Source organism: Carettochelys insculpta, chromosome 7 (assembly GCF_033958435.1).
Source record: "Carettochelys insculpta isolate YL-2023 chromosome 7, ASM3395843v1, whole genome shotgun sequence".
Lineage (NCBI taxonomy): Eukaryota > Metazoa > Chordata > Testudines > Carettochelyidae > Carettochelys > Carettochelys insculpta.
The window spans coordinates 40,095,846-40,111,656 of NC_134143.1; the positions used below are offsets into that span (position 1 = coordinate 40,095,846).

Genomic DNA, 15,811 nt, shown 5'->3' on the forward strand with positions numbered 1-15,811 from the left:
AGTATTGAACAGGAAAGCAGATATAATGGTACCACATTACAGTCTTCTGCTCTTACATTTGCACAGTCAGGAAAAGCAAACTTTTCAAAATGTAAAACTTAAGTCTTTGGTAGTCTCTTTAAAGAGCACTCAGTCAAACCTCTAAAAGTCAGTTGATTTTCTGGAAAGTGGAGAATTTTTGCTGCCCCTTAAATACATAACTCAAAAATGGCTAAATGTATCTTCTTCAAACTTCGCTAAAAAGTCAACTTCTCACAGAAAGAGATTTTAAATATTAGTAACAAACACAGGGTGAAAAACAAATTTTAGTTTTAACAATCCTGCAACTTTTGAGAGAGAGAAATTCTTGAGGATTTTTCTTCACACAGGTGGGATTTCCAAGTTGGAAGTTGCACAGAATGTTACAGCATTACAACGTTCCCCAAATTATCTTAGCTTTCAATTATAAAGCACTAAAAATATTTGGAGTTGATTCTAGGGCTTTCTTGGTAGCATACAAAACTGTCTCGGTAATAGTATGGGGTTTCAGAATAGGCTTTTATTCCTTCTGTTTGCAACATAAATTAGATACGCTGTCGTATACTTTCTCTGTGTCAGCAGCATAATTTTATTATATAACTTAATATCGAGAATACATGATGGGTTTTATAGTTAAGTCTGTTTTCAGGGCTCAGTCAAGGAAAGAGCTCTGGGTCTTAAGAGGAAACCTGCCATTTTCCTTTTCGGTGTTTCTAATGCTTGTCTCTAACCACTGCTGGCTTGAGGTGTGACTCTCTAAAACCATGACATTAACGTTAGTAAAGCTTTTGCTTGTTTATCCACTCTCTCATGCTTGAGTACGTTCATGGAGGAAAGGAAGAAATAGTTCCTGGAAGCTGCTTTTTATTTTAAAGGTGTCTGACTGATTCTTTTTATTACAGAGGCCTTAATGAAATTAAAGGTTCCCTCTAATTATTCCCATGCACTTGTGAAAGGAATTCTGTTGTGTGCACCACCAACATGGAGATGATGTGTGATGCATCACCTCTTTATTGATGTGCACAAAAAATTTGTGTGGTGGCAGTGGGCCTGAGCGTGGGAGAGGGGATCAGGGATGGGGTTGAAAGTTCTGGTGAAGTGAGGGTGAGTGTGCCAGCTATCAGCTCTATGCTGGAGGCAGGGTGTTCAGGATGCGGGCTGCAGTGGGGAGAGAGGGACTGACTCCCTGCAGCAGCACCTGGACTGTGGCCAGAGGAGAGGAGCCTTTCCCTGTTGTGGCCTAGGATGCTGCATTGGCTCTGGATGGCCTGCTGTGCAGCTACAAGGGAACTTAGGTCTTTGTGAATTTTTGTATACCAATAAATGACTTAGTCATTGTTTTGTCAATACTACTTCAGCTTACCCCATGGAAGTTACTGCCACATGTGTCTCCTCACAGTAACGCTAGGTCAAAAGTATCTCCTCAAGGTTTACTCCTTTAAATTTACAAAGTACTCTAGTTGTAGTTGTGCATCTACCTCCAATTTACTGTGTTTTCAGACTGAACCATTACTATAAAAACTGTGTAGAAATTTTCCCTGCCAGTTTCTGACAATAACCATACATTTTCAATAAGCATGTGTAGTCCGTGGGGACTCTTCCCTTACACTTCATTCTGTATTGTTGCACTGGAAAATTCTTTCTAGATTTTTGAGAAATGATTCCATCTTATGTCAACGGGAGGTCCGCTTGCTCGTTAGTTAATCAGCTTTAGTATAATAATAACACTTGCAAGGTGGAGGTCAGACTGCATGTTTGTTTTGAAAGCTGCATGTGCCCTTGAAGTTTTTAAAGTCCCAAAACTCTCAATGTTTTGTCTTCAAGAGGATTTTTTCCCACATGCACGAGGAAGGCAATGCAGAAATGTTTACTTTTTTTTTTCTCTTCCTTTCTCTAATTCCATCTGCACACAAATTTTGACTTTTCAACATACCTTCTGTACTTACCCTTAAGTTGGCATTGTGCCAAATCGGAAATGAATTTGGAAAGGTGCCACTTGCTTGTTTAAAGATTTAGCAGACAGCTGTTGGTTGTGTCAGAGCTGTGGACCATTTACACAATTCAGCAAACTTAATTCCTCTCTGCCTCTGGCAGACAGGCATGTCTATGGGATATCAGCTTGTTGAACCAGCTGAAGTAGAAAAGGGAGGTTAGTTGAATGTCATGTAGTTATGCGCTAGATGTTGCAGTTTTTTTTACCATACTGCAGCATATTACAAATCAGGGTCAAGCCATTCATATTTATGGCTCGTTAAAAGTCTAGAGAATAAGTACCATGTCTGTAAGTCTACGGCAAATAGTATCTATAGTACTACTCAAACATGTAGCTTCCAGGTTTTCAGATCACTTTTAAAGGCCAGACTTCCAAGTATTGCAAAATATGAGGATTTAAGTTTTATTAACTCAGCCAAAATCTCTCACAAAGTTTTGAAAATTAGCTCTTGCTATGTATAATGGTTGATTAATAATTTTGCTTCTAAGAATAATGCTGTGATATTTATTTTTCTTTTTATAGGGCCCATTAGAAATGGGTGTAAAGGTGATGCAATAGACCAAAAGAAAATTGAAGAAATGCAGCAAAACATTTTAGAAAAAGAGGCAGAAATACTAGCATTACAGGAAAGAAGTGAATCCCTAGATTGTCAATTAGCTATACTTAAAGCAGAACTTGAAAATGAAAAAAGGGAAAAAGAAGGGTTCAGTAAACAGGTAGCAAACTTGTGTCTGGAGCTGTGTTCTTCCAAAGAAATGACTTGTGGTTTGAGTGAGGAGCTCCAGCAGTGTCAGGCTAGTTATGAAAAAATGGCTTCGGAATTAGACACACAAAAAGCCATAAATATAGAACAGGAGGAGAAGATTAAACAACTGACTAAAGAGGTAGAAGCCTCTAGTCAAAATATCCTAGTCAAAGTGTCACAAATAAAAGCAGTGCAGACAAAAATAGGTGAGTTACATAAACTTGATTTGGACTCTTGTACTGTAGATGTTGATCTAACAGATTTTTTGGAAGATTCTCAAAAAGATAAACCTGGGCAAATTCTACTTCATTCCTTAAACACACAGTGCCAAGCATCTGATATTGCCGATCTCAGACGAGAGAGCTCTTTCCATTGCAGTATAGAAGGCATTTGGAAAGAATGCAAGCAAATTATTAAGGCCTTTTCACAAAAAAGTAAACAGATCCTAGAACTCCTTCAACAGGTTGAAAATTTACAAGAGAGAGTCAGTGAGGCTGAGAGTAAGAACAGTCAACTAAAACTACAATTGGATGACATTACAAATCAAAGTAATTTGTCCATAAAGGAGAAGGAAAACCTTGTTAAGCAGTTACAAGAACAATTACAGGAAAAAATCTGTGATTCTGAAAAATGTGTGGCTAATGATAAAAGAGTAATATGTCAGCTTGAGAAACAAAGTGCCAGCCACAAGGAGAAAATAAAAGAACTTGAATGCCTCTTGGAGGCTTATAGGGCAAAAGATGACAATACAACCAGGTTAGAACAAATAATTAAAGAAAAAGAATCTATCATTTTAAATATGGAAAGGGATATAAAAGACCTGGAAAAGAAATATATGAATTCAGTAGTAAAAACCCAAGAATTAAATGATCAGGAGACAAAACTGAAGGAGGAAGTCGTACAGTTGAAGAATAACTTGACAATTATTGAGCATTCACTTCAGGAAAAGGAGAAAGAGGAAGAAGAATCAAAAAAAGTTGCAGAACAGTAAGTACAGCAGTTAATGAAATGAAGTACAACATTGACATTGAGATGAAATCTAAAATGGGACTAATTTGAATGTGCACCACATCTCTTCCAAATAACACTCATGTACTTAACCCAGATTAAATTGCTAGTAAGTGGTTTGGATACTAAAATTTCTCTTTTGAAAGTCATTGAATACAGTACTGTCTATTTCTTCATGTGTTTTAATAGTATATCTTAGTAATATATAAAACCCAATAAGTAAATTCCATCAGAACATGGAAGGGAACATGAGTACAAACATAGACATTGCAGTTAAAATTGTAATTAGCGGTAAAAGCAATTCATTTGGTAAAGTAATACTTCTGCCAGGTGAGCTAACTTGTTTGCTATTGGGAATGATTTCTACCTTCTCCAAGTTGTCTATAATGTATCTACCCTGTGTAGTATATTAGTTTTGGTGGCTTTGGGGTGGTGGTGGGGTTAGTTGTTTTTCCCCTCTAAAAGTCACAGTGGACTGTCTGATCAGGTATTTTGAACTTTATGGTAATGCATCTATTTGCTATAATTATCACAGTTCTTTCTACTTATGAATTTTTTCTGCTAATGAAATGGACAGAGCCTGAAGAAAAATTAATGCTGCATCTACACTAGCAAGATCTTCTGGAAGAGCCAGGGCTCTTCTGAAAGATCCTGCAGAGCCTTTACACAACAATGCATTCTTTTCAAAATAAATCTCCACTCTTCTTTCAGAGGCGCTCTTCCAGTCAGGAAGAGTGCCATCTTCTGGAAGACTTTTTTTGAAAAAGCGTGGAGACACTCTGTGGGCCCTTCTTTAGAAAGCGGGGTCCTCCGTGGCTCTGGCCAGCTGCCACAGGGAGACACCCTGGCTAGTGCCAGTGGAGCTCTATCCTCCCTGTGTCCGACTGCGTTTAAAGATGTAGGGACCCAGAAACCCCATGGCAGGAAGCTGAGAGCGTGCTGGCAGCCGAGGCACAGGCCTCCTGCTGCATGCTCTCACAGCCACCTCCTGCTGCCATGAGGAGAGCCATGGCCACAGAGCCCTCGGAGGGGTCACAGGAGCCCACCCAGTCCACATAAAAAATGGGCCAGAGGCTGGAGCTTCAGAACCTCTTTGACCTGGGGCAGGACGAAGAGTTCACTGGGACATGGCTAGGAAGTGCTGAAACGTGGCCACCTTCATCCATCTTGGCCACCTGGGGACAGCCTGCACAAGTGCGCTTCAAAGTTAAGGAGCTCAGGCAGGGGTACATCCAGGACCATGATTCAAAATCTACAGTTTGCCTCAGTTTTTAGTGAATATAATGAGTAGCTTATGGGTAGTAGCAGAAAAAGGCGATGTGGAAATCCAAACTCAAACAACTTACTGGGCCCAAATTGGGGTCCCTGAATAATCTTCATTCAAGATAATTAAATAAACTAATACATGAAATTGCAAACCCAATAGCGAGGATTTTTAACAAATCCATAAATTTGGGGGTCTTACCCTCTGATGAGAGAATTGATTATAAAATACCTATTTTTAAGAAAGGGAAGAAAAATAATCCAGAAAACTACAAGCCCGTTAATTTGACCTCAGTTGTACTCAAGGTCTGGAAACAAATTTTGAAAGAGAAAATAGATAATGGTATAGAGGTAAATAGTAACTAGGATGAAATGTAACGTGATTTTACAAAAGGTAAGTACGATAGCAAACTTTTTTGTTTTTAAAGACCAAAAAAAAAAAAAAGCATTAGATCTAATCTATCTGGATATCATGAAGGCATTTGATAGAATTACTCAGAGGAAATTATTAGCCATATTTGAAAAGACAGGGTGAATATGAGAATTGCAAGCTAGACAAGAGACTGGTAAAGGGGATAGTACAATGGGTCATAGTGAAAGATAAACTGTTACCCTGGAGGGAGCTTACTAGTGGAGGTCCTGGGGTCAGTCTTAGAAACAGTCTTATTTAACAGTTTCATTAACGATTTTGGCACAAAAGTGAGTGTGCTAGTAGAATTTGCAGATGACACAAAATTGGGAGGTCTTGCCAATATGGAGGAGGACCAGAATCTCATACAAGAAAGTCTCAATAACTTTGAAAATTGGAGTAAGAGAAATGGAAATAACTTATTAGTTCAAAATGTGGGACTTACATTTAGGGACTGACTAACAAAAAAAATTTGCAATAAGTCTGGGACCAACACTTTGGAAGCTTCAGAGGAGGGGAGAGACCTTGAAGTATTGGTCGCTCACAGAATAACTATGAGCTGTCATAGTGATGCAGCTGTGGAAAAGGGTAATGCATACTAGGATGCATTGGGGAGATATAACCAATGGAACTGGGGAAGTGTTAGTACCACTGTGCAAAGCACTGAGGCCTCCCCTGCATTGGTGTGTGCAGTTCTGATCTCCTATGTTTAAGAAGTATGGCTGCGCACTGGAACAGATGGAGAGAGAGACTAGTTGGGTGATCCTGAGGAATAGAAAACTGAACTTTTTAAGAGAGGAAACTCAAACTAGCTGGCTAGTTTAGCCTCACCAAAAGAGGGCTCAGGAGAGTTATGACAGCTCTCTCTAATTATATCAGAGGGATAATTCCAAGTAGGGAGAGAAGTTATTTTCATTGAAGGTGCCCATGTTGATACAAGAACACATGGATATAAATTGTCTACCAACAAGTTTAGGCTTGAAATTAGCCAAGTTTCTAACAATCAGATGATTGACTTTCTGGGACAGCCTTCCAGGCAGAGCACGGTGGGAGGGTGGAACCTAACTCTCTGCAGGACACGAACTTAGTAAATGTATGGAAGGGATGATATGATGAGACTGCCTATAGTGTCATGTAGCTGATCTGTAACACCTGGTTGCAAAAATCCCCAATGGCCAGTGATGAGATACTGGATGGGGAGGGCTCTGAGTTCCTTCAGAGAATTCTGTCCCAGGCATTTGGCTGTTTGGTTCTTGTCAAAATGCTCATGGTCCAACTGACTGCCATAGTTGGGGTCCAGGAAGAATTTCCTTTTCATCAGATTGGCAGAGATCTGAGCGGGGAAAGGAGGGGGGCAGGTTCACCACCTTATGCACATCTAGCACTGGTCACTTGCAAATTTAAAGTAGAGTAATGGTGGATTCTTTGTAACCTGAAGTCTTCAAATCGTTATGTAAAGACTACTTCAGTAACGCAGAGATTAGGCGTCTCTTAAAACAGAGGATGTGTGAGGTTCTGTGGCCTGCAATGTGCTGAAAGTCAGGCTATCTGATCGTGATGGTCCTATCTAGCTTCGAGGTCTTAGGTCTTGTCTATATTTAACAGAAGATCAACGCGCTGCGGTTAATCTTCCAGAGTGATTTTATGCACCTGGTATAGACGCGGCAAAATGGACCTCTCTTAGCTCGGCCGTTGACCCCTGTACTCCATGCTGTTGTGCGGAGTAAGGGATGTCGAGGTGAGACTCAAGAGACTCAACTACACTAGGGATGTAAGTCTATTCTGATACGTTGATTCCAGCTACATAAAAAACAAAGTAAAAAACTTCATAGAAATGTGTTCTTTAAAATAACAAAAACACACTGAAGGTTTTCAGTTGAACAGTACTTTGCAATTTACAACTCCTTCATCTGTAATATTTGCTTTTTAATTTGCTTAATGATATTTAATCCTTCCTCCTGTTTCTCACTACCCCCAGGTTAAAGAGAGAACTCTCTGAGAGCTCTGCCCTCATACAGCATCTAAAAATGGATCTTCAGAGGAAAGATGAGGAGTATGCAGACCTGAAAGAAAAGCTAGCTGATGCCAAGAAACAAATTCAGCAAGTACAGAGAGAGGTCTGTAACCATAAGAGGAAACATAAGTTCCTGTAGTCCTCTCAGTTGCTTATAGGTTTTTGTATGAATATTTTTCAGGCTAACTTTTACTCTAGAGGGTAAAAGATATTAATATTTTTGATATAAAATGCTTTAAAGTTCGTGTAACCAAGATATTTGAGAGCAGATTAACAGAGCCCTGCATTTTAATCTGCAAAAAAAATTTTCACGTGTAGACGTTGAAAAGAAAAAAGCAATGTTGCTAGTAGCATGTTAGCAATGAGTTCAAGATGACTTGAAAATAATGGCCAGTCAGGTCACTGAGAAGAACTTTAGTGACTGATCTAATCATTTATTACTAGGAAATATGTTGTCTTACAGGACTATCTTAGTGAGTTTCCATGATGGAGGCTCTCTCCCTAAAGATAAGCCATTGATTGGCTTTTTGGTGGGGAGGCAAAAACTTTTATCAGAAAGAGAGCTAATTTAGTTTCTCTTGCTGGTTAAAAGTGAAGGTGACAAATTCTTTTGATGTATGAAAGGAAATGTGGCAGAATATCTTCTGATTGCATAGGGGGCTAATATGTAATTACCAAACAGTAGCAACAATTAAAACGGCATGCTTACTCATGCAGTAGCCATTTTGCATTTTAAATAGTGTGGAGTCTTGTGTTTAGTGGTTGATTGCATGTATTGGTGTATGCCCGGGATGTAGACAAAACAAAACAGAAGTCATAAAGCACTTGAAAGACTAGCATAATGATTTATTAGGTGATGAGCTTTCGTGGGACAGACCCACTTCAGACAAAAGCTCATCACCTAATCATTTTGTTAGTCTTTAAAGTGCTACATGATGGCTGTTTTGTTTTGTTAGAATACAGACTAACATGGCTACCTCTCTGTTACTATTCAGGATATAGAGAGGTTTCTTTTCCTGTACGAAACTAGCATCCTAAATAGTTAGTCCTGAACTGTTTGTGAAGGTCAGGAAAGGACGCAGATCAAATGTCAACCAAAACCTCTATTAAAAACTCATCCACTGAAAATTAAAAAATGAGCTTCTTAGTTTTATATAATCCTTCCATTCAGTGATCAGGCCTTTTTAATTAAGACATTATGTTACTGAACCTGCACTTTTTCAGACTAATACAAAATTGCCATGCTCAATACTATTAGTAAATACAATGCATTATCGATTTAGATGTCATAAATGGAATTAAAAAAAAAAAGGACAATCAACTATGGACTTTTGGTTCTCCTTCTACAACATGGACTGTTTTGCAGGTATGTACAATGCGTTCAGAGGAGAAATTACTGAGGAGCAAAGTTAACGAACATGAGAGAGCAAAAAACCAGTTTGCTGAGGAATTAGATATGAAACAACGGACCATCCAGCAACTTAAGAAGGTATTTTTAAAATTTCTTATAAAACTTAAGTGACTTGATGTGCCCCCATTCGTCTTTTATCTAGTTTATCGTTTTCTATGGATATAAGGTTTAAGCAGTAAGTAATTCCTGGAAACAGTATAAGATAGAAATAACCATGTTAAAATGAACTTGACTGACAAGAACATTTTTAAAGAATTTCTCATAATAGTGCTTCATTAAATTTTCTTTGGTAGACTTAGGTGTCCAGTAAGTAATATATGAATGTGCAAGGACCTGATCTGCAAATGCTCTCATTCTGGGAGGTTGAATCGGTTGGATAAATAGCTGAAGTGACTCAGTTTATGCCTTTTCTTGTTTACCAGTAGACTGGTTGTTGGAATGCCTCTTGCTGCTAGATGGAAAAGCTACACGTTCCAGATTTCTTCAGTTCTCTGAGATGTTCTAGATTCTTACCAAAAGCCAATGTGTGTCTTTGTTTTCAAACATATTAGAACTAATTTCCTTTCAATGTACTGCTTAGGAACTATCGAGTAAAGAGAACACAGAAGAAATCTCAAAGCAATACCAGAAGGCATGTAAAGGTAAGCAATAGCCATTTTTCTCATACCCTATCATGGAATGGAATGGCAGCATAGTGAGCTCTTCTTTGTGTAAATAATTTGTGTAGAAGGCTTGACTATATTCATATTTTAAAAATATTGTTTCCTCAAGTGCTTGCTCATATCTGTTCAAGACCGATGCGCACGTGCTGCATGCACTACTGTCAAAAAGTTTTACCCTAACCGCTACGTGTTGGGTTGGCTGTGGAGCCCCCTAGAGTGGCACCGATGCAGATTCCTATGTATGACCCTGTCAAATCAACTGCCCCATAGTTCCTTTTTTACCACTGGTGCGGGCTGTATGAACTGTGGCTTGACTGTGTAAATAGTCATCAGATAGTTGTTTAGCATAACCATTGTTTTCTTGTTAGGCAGTCAGCCGATAGGGAAGGGTCTCCCTTCTCTTCACCAGTCCGCTCTGTGGTTTGGGACAAGAAGAACTCCCAGGGCTTCAAGCAGTGCAGCTCCTGCTTGAAGTCTATGCGGACGAGTGACCCCCATGACTTCTGCCGTCATGGTTTGGGAGAAGCTCATCAGGCTAAGTGCTGAATCTGCGGGGGTTTCAATCCCTGGACTTGTAAAGACCATGAATTTCGGCTCTGTCAGCTTCTCTTGGAGTCAGAACTTCAACCTCCGTGGCAGGGCTCTGCACCCAGCTCTCGGTGCATAGCACCCTGCCTTACACTTTGGGTCTAGTGCTGAAGAAGGACTCACCTCAGCACTGGCAATCCCCGAAGTCTCAGGCATGGCATCAATCCCACTCTTCAGTGCGTGCCTTTCTTGTGTTCTATCCTAAACCTCACAGCTTCCTGCTGGAGCAGCAACTGCGCTTTCTTAGCTTAAGGCGGGTGCTTGCCTTCTACATCAAATGGGCCAAGTCCTTCTGCAAGATTTAAAGGCTCTGAGTGGCTGTTGCTGATTGAATAAAAGGGTTTTGTCACAGCGTGTGTCTTCCTGGATCACATCCTATATATGAACGTGCTGTGACCTTGCTAAGGTTGCCCTGCCGCCTATTCCTCAACTGTCTCATTGGCTCATTTTCCCCTGCAGAAAATGTGTTGAGCTGTGAGATGGTCCTTTGTTCACACTTTCACATCACAGCATGCTATTGTGCAACAGTCTAGATGGGATGCAGCCAGCTCTACCATTGACTCCGCCATGCATTGACTCCAACTCATCCTCCTGGGTTGGAATTGTAATTTACCTAACTTGAATAGATAGGAGTAAGAACTTGAAGAAGAAAAAATGGTTACTCACCATTGTAACTGGTTTTTCAAGTTTTGTTGCTCACGTGTTAGAAATCCACCCTCCTTCCCCACTGTTGGAGTACACTGCAAGAGGGAACTAAGGGGCAGTAGGGTTGGCAGGGTCATGCATAAAGCTCTGGAGTGACGCTAATCCATGGAGCTCCACAGCTGATCCAACAGGTAGCAGCAAGGGAAACGGTTTCCGGCAGCCGTGGATGACGCGCGCACATACTTAACTTTAATCAAAATGAGCAACACATCTCAAAGAACAACAGTTACAATGGTGAGTAACCATGTTTTCAATAGAACAGACTCCAAACCTAATAAAACATTCAGGTCATGAGCTACTTGGTGTTTTTTAACCTGTGTCAGCTGCTCTATGAGAAAGCAAGAAATAGTTGCAAAGGGTAGGAGGAGAGAAATCCTGAACTCTATCTCCAAAAACAAAATGAAAAAGCATTATGTGTAGGTATAGCAGGCCCACATGTTTTAAGAGTCTTGGAAGGTGTAAGAGCTCCCATTTTAGGAAAATCTGAAAGATTAAAATTCTGACAGGTTAGTGGTAGTTAAATGTTGCAGGCTGATGAATGCTGAGCAATGGCTACCCTCTCGTATAGTACTGGAAAAAAGACACAAGGAAACTTTTATAAATGACTAAATGTCTTTCCTCTGAACATTCTTCTGGAATAAATATTTTGCTGCTCGTGCATTGGTTTATAGATTTTGTTCCTCTTGTGGGTGGGAATACTGAAGTTTGACAGCTCTGGCCATCAGAACATAAGTGTGTTCTTGTACTTTGTGACAGAGATTTGGACCCAGAGCTTTTAATGGTCACGCTAAATTGGGGTAGATTGTTGGGGGAAAAAGCAAAGCCTCCTTTTCAAATCTATTTTTAAATCTGCAGATCTGCGTGCAAAAGAAAAAATAATTGAAGACATGCGACTGACATTGGAGGAACAGGAACAGACTCAGATGGAACAAGATCAAATACTAGAGGCCAAATCAGAAGAGACTGAGAGATTAGTTTCTGGTAAACTACCTGTATAGAGTAGGAGCAAAATTATACTTTTTATATGCTTAGGAACAATTCTCAGTTTTCATCATCTGAGTTGTAGCTATTGTTTTTGAACAAATCCAAAGTACTGCTGGAGTTTTTTTGCTTTAGGACTGCAGGATTTGGCCTACTGGTGGCATTTCTGTCTTTGCACCAGCAGTAGTTGTGACGGATAAAAGTGGGAGACTGTACTACCAGAAGGGGGTTGATGTGGTGAAAAATTGGAAATTGATACAGGTCTTGTTATTTCTTCTTCTTGTGTTCTGACTAGAATTGGAAAAATGGATGCAGAAATATGAAGAGCTGGAGAAGAGTAATAGTGAGAGGCAACAAAAAATAAACAAACATGAGGACAGAAAAATAGATGCAGTCAGTGGAGAACTAATTAGTCTGCAAAAAAAACTTAAGGTAAAATTTGATGATTAATTTAACCATACAGCATTCAGTTTAAAGCAGGCAAATATCAGTTGAACCTCTCTAATTCGGAACTCTCATCTGGCAAACTCCATAATCTGGCATGATTTAGTTAGCCAGACGGCCACTTATCATGGGTGTGGCCAAGTTTCCTGTGGTCCCATAAAGTTGGTTAACAGCCACCAGTCCTGGCTCTGTGTTCTGTGCTCTTGTTTAGCTGTAATTTACCTCTAAATGTCTTCTAAGAGCTCAGTAAGCTGTGGAAGTGTTGGTAATGTGCTAGGAAATACTGACCTCCCATCATTCAGCAAATTCTCTCATCCAGCACTGTTTAGGTCCTAAGGGTGCAGGATGAGAGAGGTTCAACCTCTAGCTGCATCGCCTCTTTTTTCACCAAAGAAGTAGGGCATGCTACAAAGTAAAAACAAAAAAGCAGTCCAGTAGCACTTTCAAGACTAACAAAATAATTTATTGGGTGATGAGCTTTCCTGGCACAGACCCACTTCTTGATCTGAAGAAGTGGGGCTGTCCAACGAAAGCTCATCACCTAATGAATTATTTTGTTAGTCTTGAAAGTGCTACTGGACTGCTTCTTTGTTTTCATAGTATATAGACTAACACGGCTATCGCTCTGTTACTATGCTATAAAGGTGTTTTGTGCAAACTGAGTCGCACTAGTAAAGGACTACCTTCTGAAAGATGAAATACCATTACACAACTGCTAAGGACTGTGCAGCAAATGTGACATGTCTAATCACTCCTTATCCTTTCCCCACCAATGTCAGTTTGTCTTTGAGATCTGGGCAAACCACTAAATTATATGAAAGCTTTCTATACTTTTCTACCTGCTATTTCTTCCACCAGTTCTCACATCTTATTCATTATATTTGTAATAACCACAGATGTTTAGAAAATACCTAATCTAGCCTCTTAATAGATGAAATGTTTGCAGTAATGTGTGATTCTAACAGGGATGCAAGTCCAGAAATGCTTAAGGCCATAGAAGGTGTCTGTGCCAAACCTGCTATTAGAATCACTGATCTGTCCAATTTCCATCAAATTAGATTCTCTTATGATAATACATTTTGCCTTCTGATCCTTAACTTCACCTTCTTTTTGGGGATGACTTAGGTTTGACCCATTAGATAAAGGAGCTGGTTTAGCAGCTGGCAACTCTCTGGGAACGGAGATTGAGGAAGCTCAGGCACCATGAACTTGCACAGCTGTGAATTGGTTTGGGCTTGTCTGCATGCTAGGAGTTCCCATTTCAGGGCTTCTTTAAGACCAGACCACAGGGCCGCAAGTCTGTGGCATAAATTAACACTAGTAATAGACTTCCACTCCTACTGATTTACATCTTCAATGTTGTCTTTGTAAGCAATCAGGAGAGGAAACTTTAAAGCAGAGAGGCCTCTTCCATCGGGTTCTTTCACAAGTGCCCTGTCTATCCAGACATTCAATACACAGTCTTCCAGCTCCGGGAAATTTCCCGGACAAACTTGTTCTTGACAAGGTACCATGGGAATGGTCCACGGTTCTGCTCCTTCTTGAATCACAGCGTGGGCTCAATCATGGTTACATTCCTTCTTCCCCTGGAGGACCGACTCCTTTATGCATTTTAATCCACCCCACTCATCCAGAAGGTATTCTTCAAGGTCCAGGGGGACAAAGCCTCGGTGACATAGACAGTTCTAGAATGGCCACATCAGCACTGGTATATGTCTCTTTGGGAGCTGTCAGCGGAAACACTCACTGCTCCCCCACCTGATAACTCAGGGCCATATTTTGCACTATCTTCTGAACCTAACGCAGCCGTGGCTTTCTATGTAATCAGTAAAAGTCAATTTTTGTCCATTTTTGCCTTTCACCCAGGCAAGGCAGGCCAGTCAGTCTTCAGCAACCCAATAGCTGGACATATTCTTTAAAGGGCTTCACAATTTAATTTGTACCCTCCAAGTATGGCAGTCAGTCCCAGTCGGGGACCTTGACCTCATTCTTTCCAAACTCATGAGACCCCTTCCCACTCCTTTTGATCCACTTGCCATGTCTTTGCTACCTTCCATGAGTGATAGAGCATTCTTCATGACAATATCCATTGTCAGGGGAGTATCTGAGTTTAAGGGCATAAAATATGAGTCTCCTTATCCAATGTTCTGTAAAGATAAGTTTCATCTTTTGGGCAAACCCAGCCTTATTTCCACACGTTGTCTCAATTTCATTTTAATCAGGATATTTTTCTCCCAGTTTTCTACTCAAAGCCGCCTGCCCCTGTGCTGACAGCTGACTCTGGGAGGGCTCAGGCATCTTCAGTGGCATTCCAGGCCCAGGTCCCAATCCAGGAAATTTTGTAGGGCTGCAACATGGTCCTCAGTCCACACCTTTACCTTGTGTTACACCATTTCTCCACAGGCTAGAGACGACACAGCTTTTGGCAGAATGGTGCTTCAGTAAGAGAACCCATCACTTCTGATCTCTCTTCTGAGTTTCTGCTTTGGAGACACCTAACTGGAATAGACATGAACAAGCACTGAAGAAATAAAAATGGTTACCTATCTTTCATAACTATTGTTCTATGAGACTTGTTGCTCATGTCCATTCCAAAACCTACTTATCTACTCCCTTGTTGGAGTACAGCTGCCAAGAAGGAACTGAAATGGTGGTAGTTAGGCGGGGCTTTATATGTGGCACCATGAAGGTGTGTCTCCAAGTTGTGCCTGTGCTGACCCAGCAAGTACTGCTAGGTAACAGTGCGTTTTTAGGAAAATTATAGCTGTCAGAAAAGAGAAACAGGTATTATGCGACTGAAGCTACATCTACATTACTGCAGGAGATCGACCCGCTCAGAGTCGATCTTCTGGGTTTGATTTCACACATGCGTAAAATCAAGCTCTCGGGTCACAGTCGACCCCTGTACTCACGACGAGACACAAGGAGTAAGGAAGGTCGAAGGGAGATATACAAGTTAGCTGAGCATAGATACGTCGATTTTTAGTTAGGCAATTCGCATAGCTAAAATTGAGTATCTTCAGTTGACTTATGTCTAATGTAGCCGTAATCTTACTGAGAGATTAGTGGACCTGGGTTTCTGTAGATTCTTGTGTTGATGGTTAATCCCTGTCAGTTGCTATCCAGTTGTGCAAAAGAATGTCCTGTAAAGACATTTGTGGATAGTCATTTTGGTTTTTAGGGTGAAGGAATCAGAGTTTATGGTGACTAAAATTGACATTCTTCAGGTAAACATGTTTATGAATTTACCTCAGTGCCTCTCCCTTTTTACTCACATGGAGTAGTAGTGTTTGCTTTTTTGCCCTTAGCGAGCTGTAGCATGTATTTGCAATTCACTCTGTGTCAGAGTAAGGAATTCAAGGAGAGGACAGGAGCAAGTGTTCTTGCTGGTAAAATTTTTGGCATAAATTGGTTGGTATCTGGGATTAACCAAAGTCACGTGCACTGCTGTAGATCAAAATATAAGTCTTTATCCCACAGTATCATTCCAGCAGTCTTTTTTTTTAGATCCTTTGTGCTATTTTTATAAATAAAAGAATAAATGTATTTCTGGAAAATGCTGGTGTTCAG

General features: G+C 40.3%; 1 protein-coding gene across 1 annotated transcript in view; it reads left to right on the forward strand.

Moving 5' to 3' along the window:
* The window catches only part of KIF20B (kinesin family member 20B), a 79,034-nt gene that overhangs the window by 39,543 nt on the left and 23,680 nt on the right, over nucleotides 1-15,811 (forward strand). The window contains exons 19-24 of the mRNA XM_074999539.1: nucleotides 2,534-3,743; nucleotides 7,415-7,553; nucleotides 8,817-8,939; nucleotides 9,442-9,502; nucleotides 11,672-11,797; nucleotides 12,093-12,229. Coding sequence (XP_074855640.1) covers nucleotides 2,534-3,743; nucleotides 7,415-7,553; nucleotides 8,817-8,939; nucleotides 9,442-9,502; nucleotides 11,672-11,797; nucleotides 12,093-12,229 — 1,796 coding nt within the window. The remainder of the gene's footprint in view (nucleotides 1-2,533; nucleotides 3,744-7,414; nucleotides 7,554-8,816; nucleotides 8,940-9,441; nucleotides 9,503-11,671; nucleotides 11,798-12,092; nucleotides 12,230-15,811) is intronic.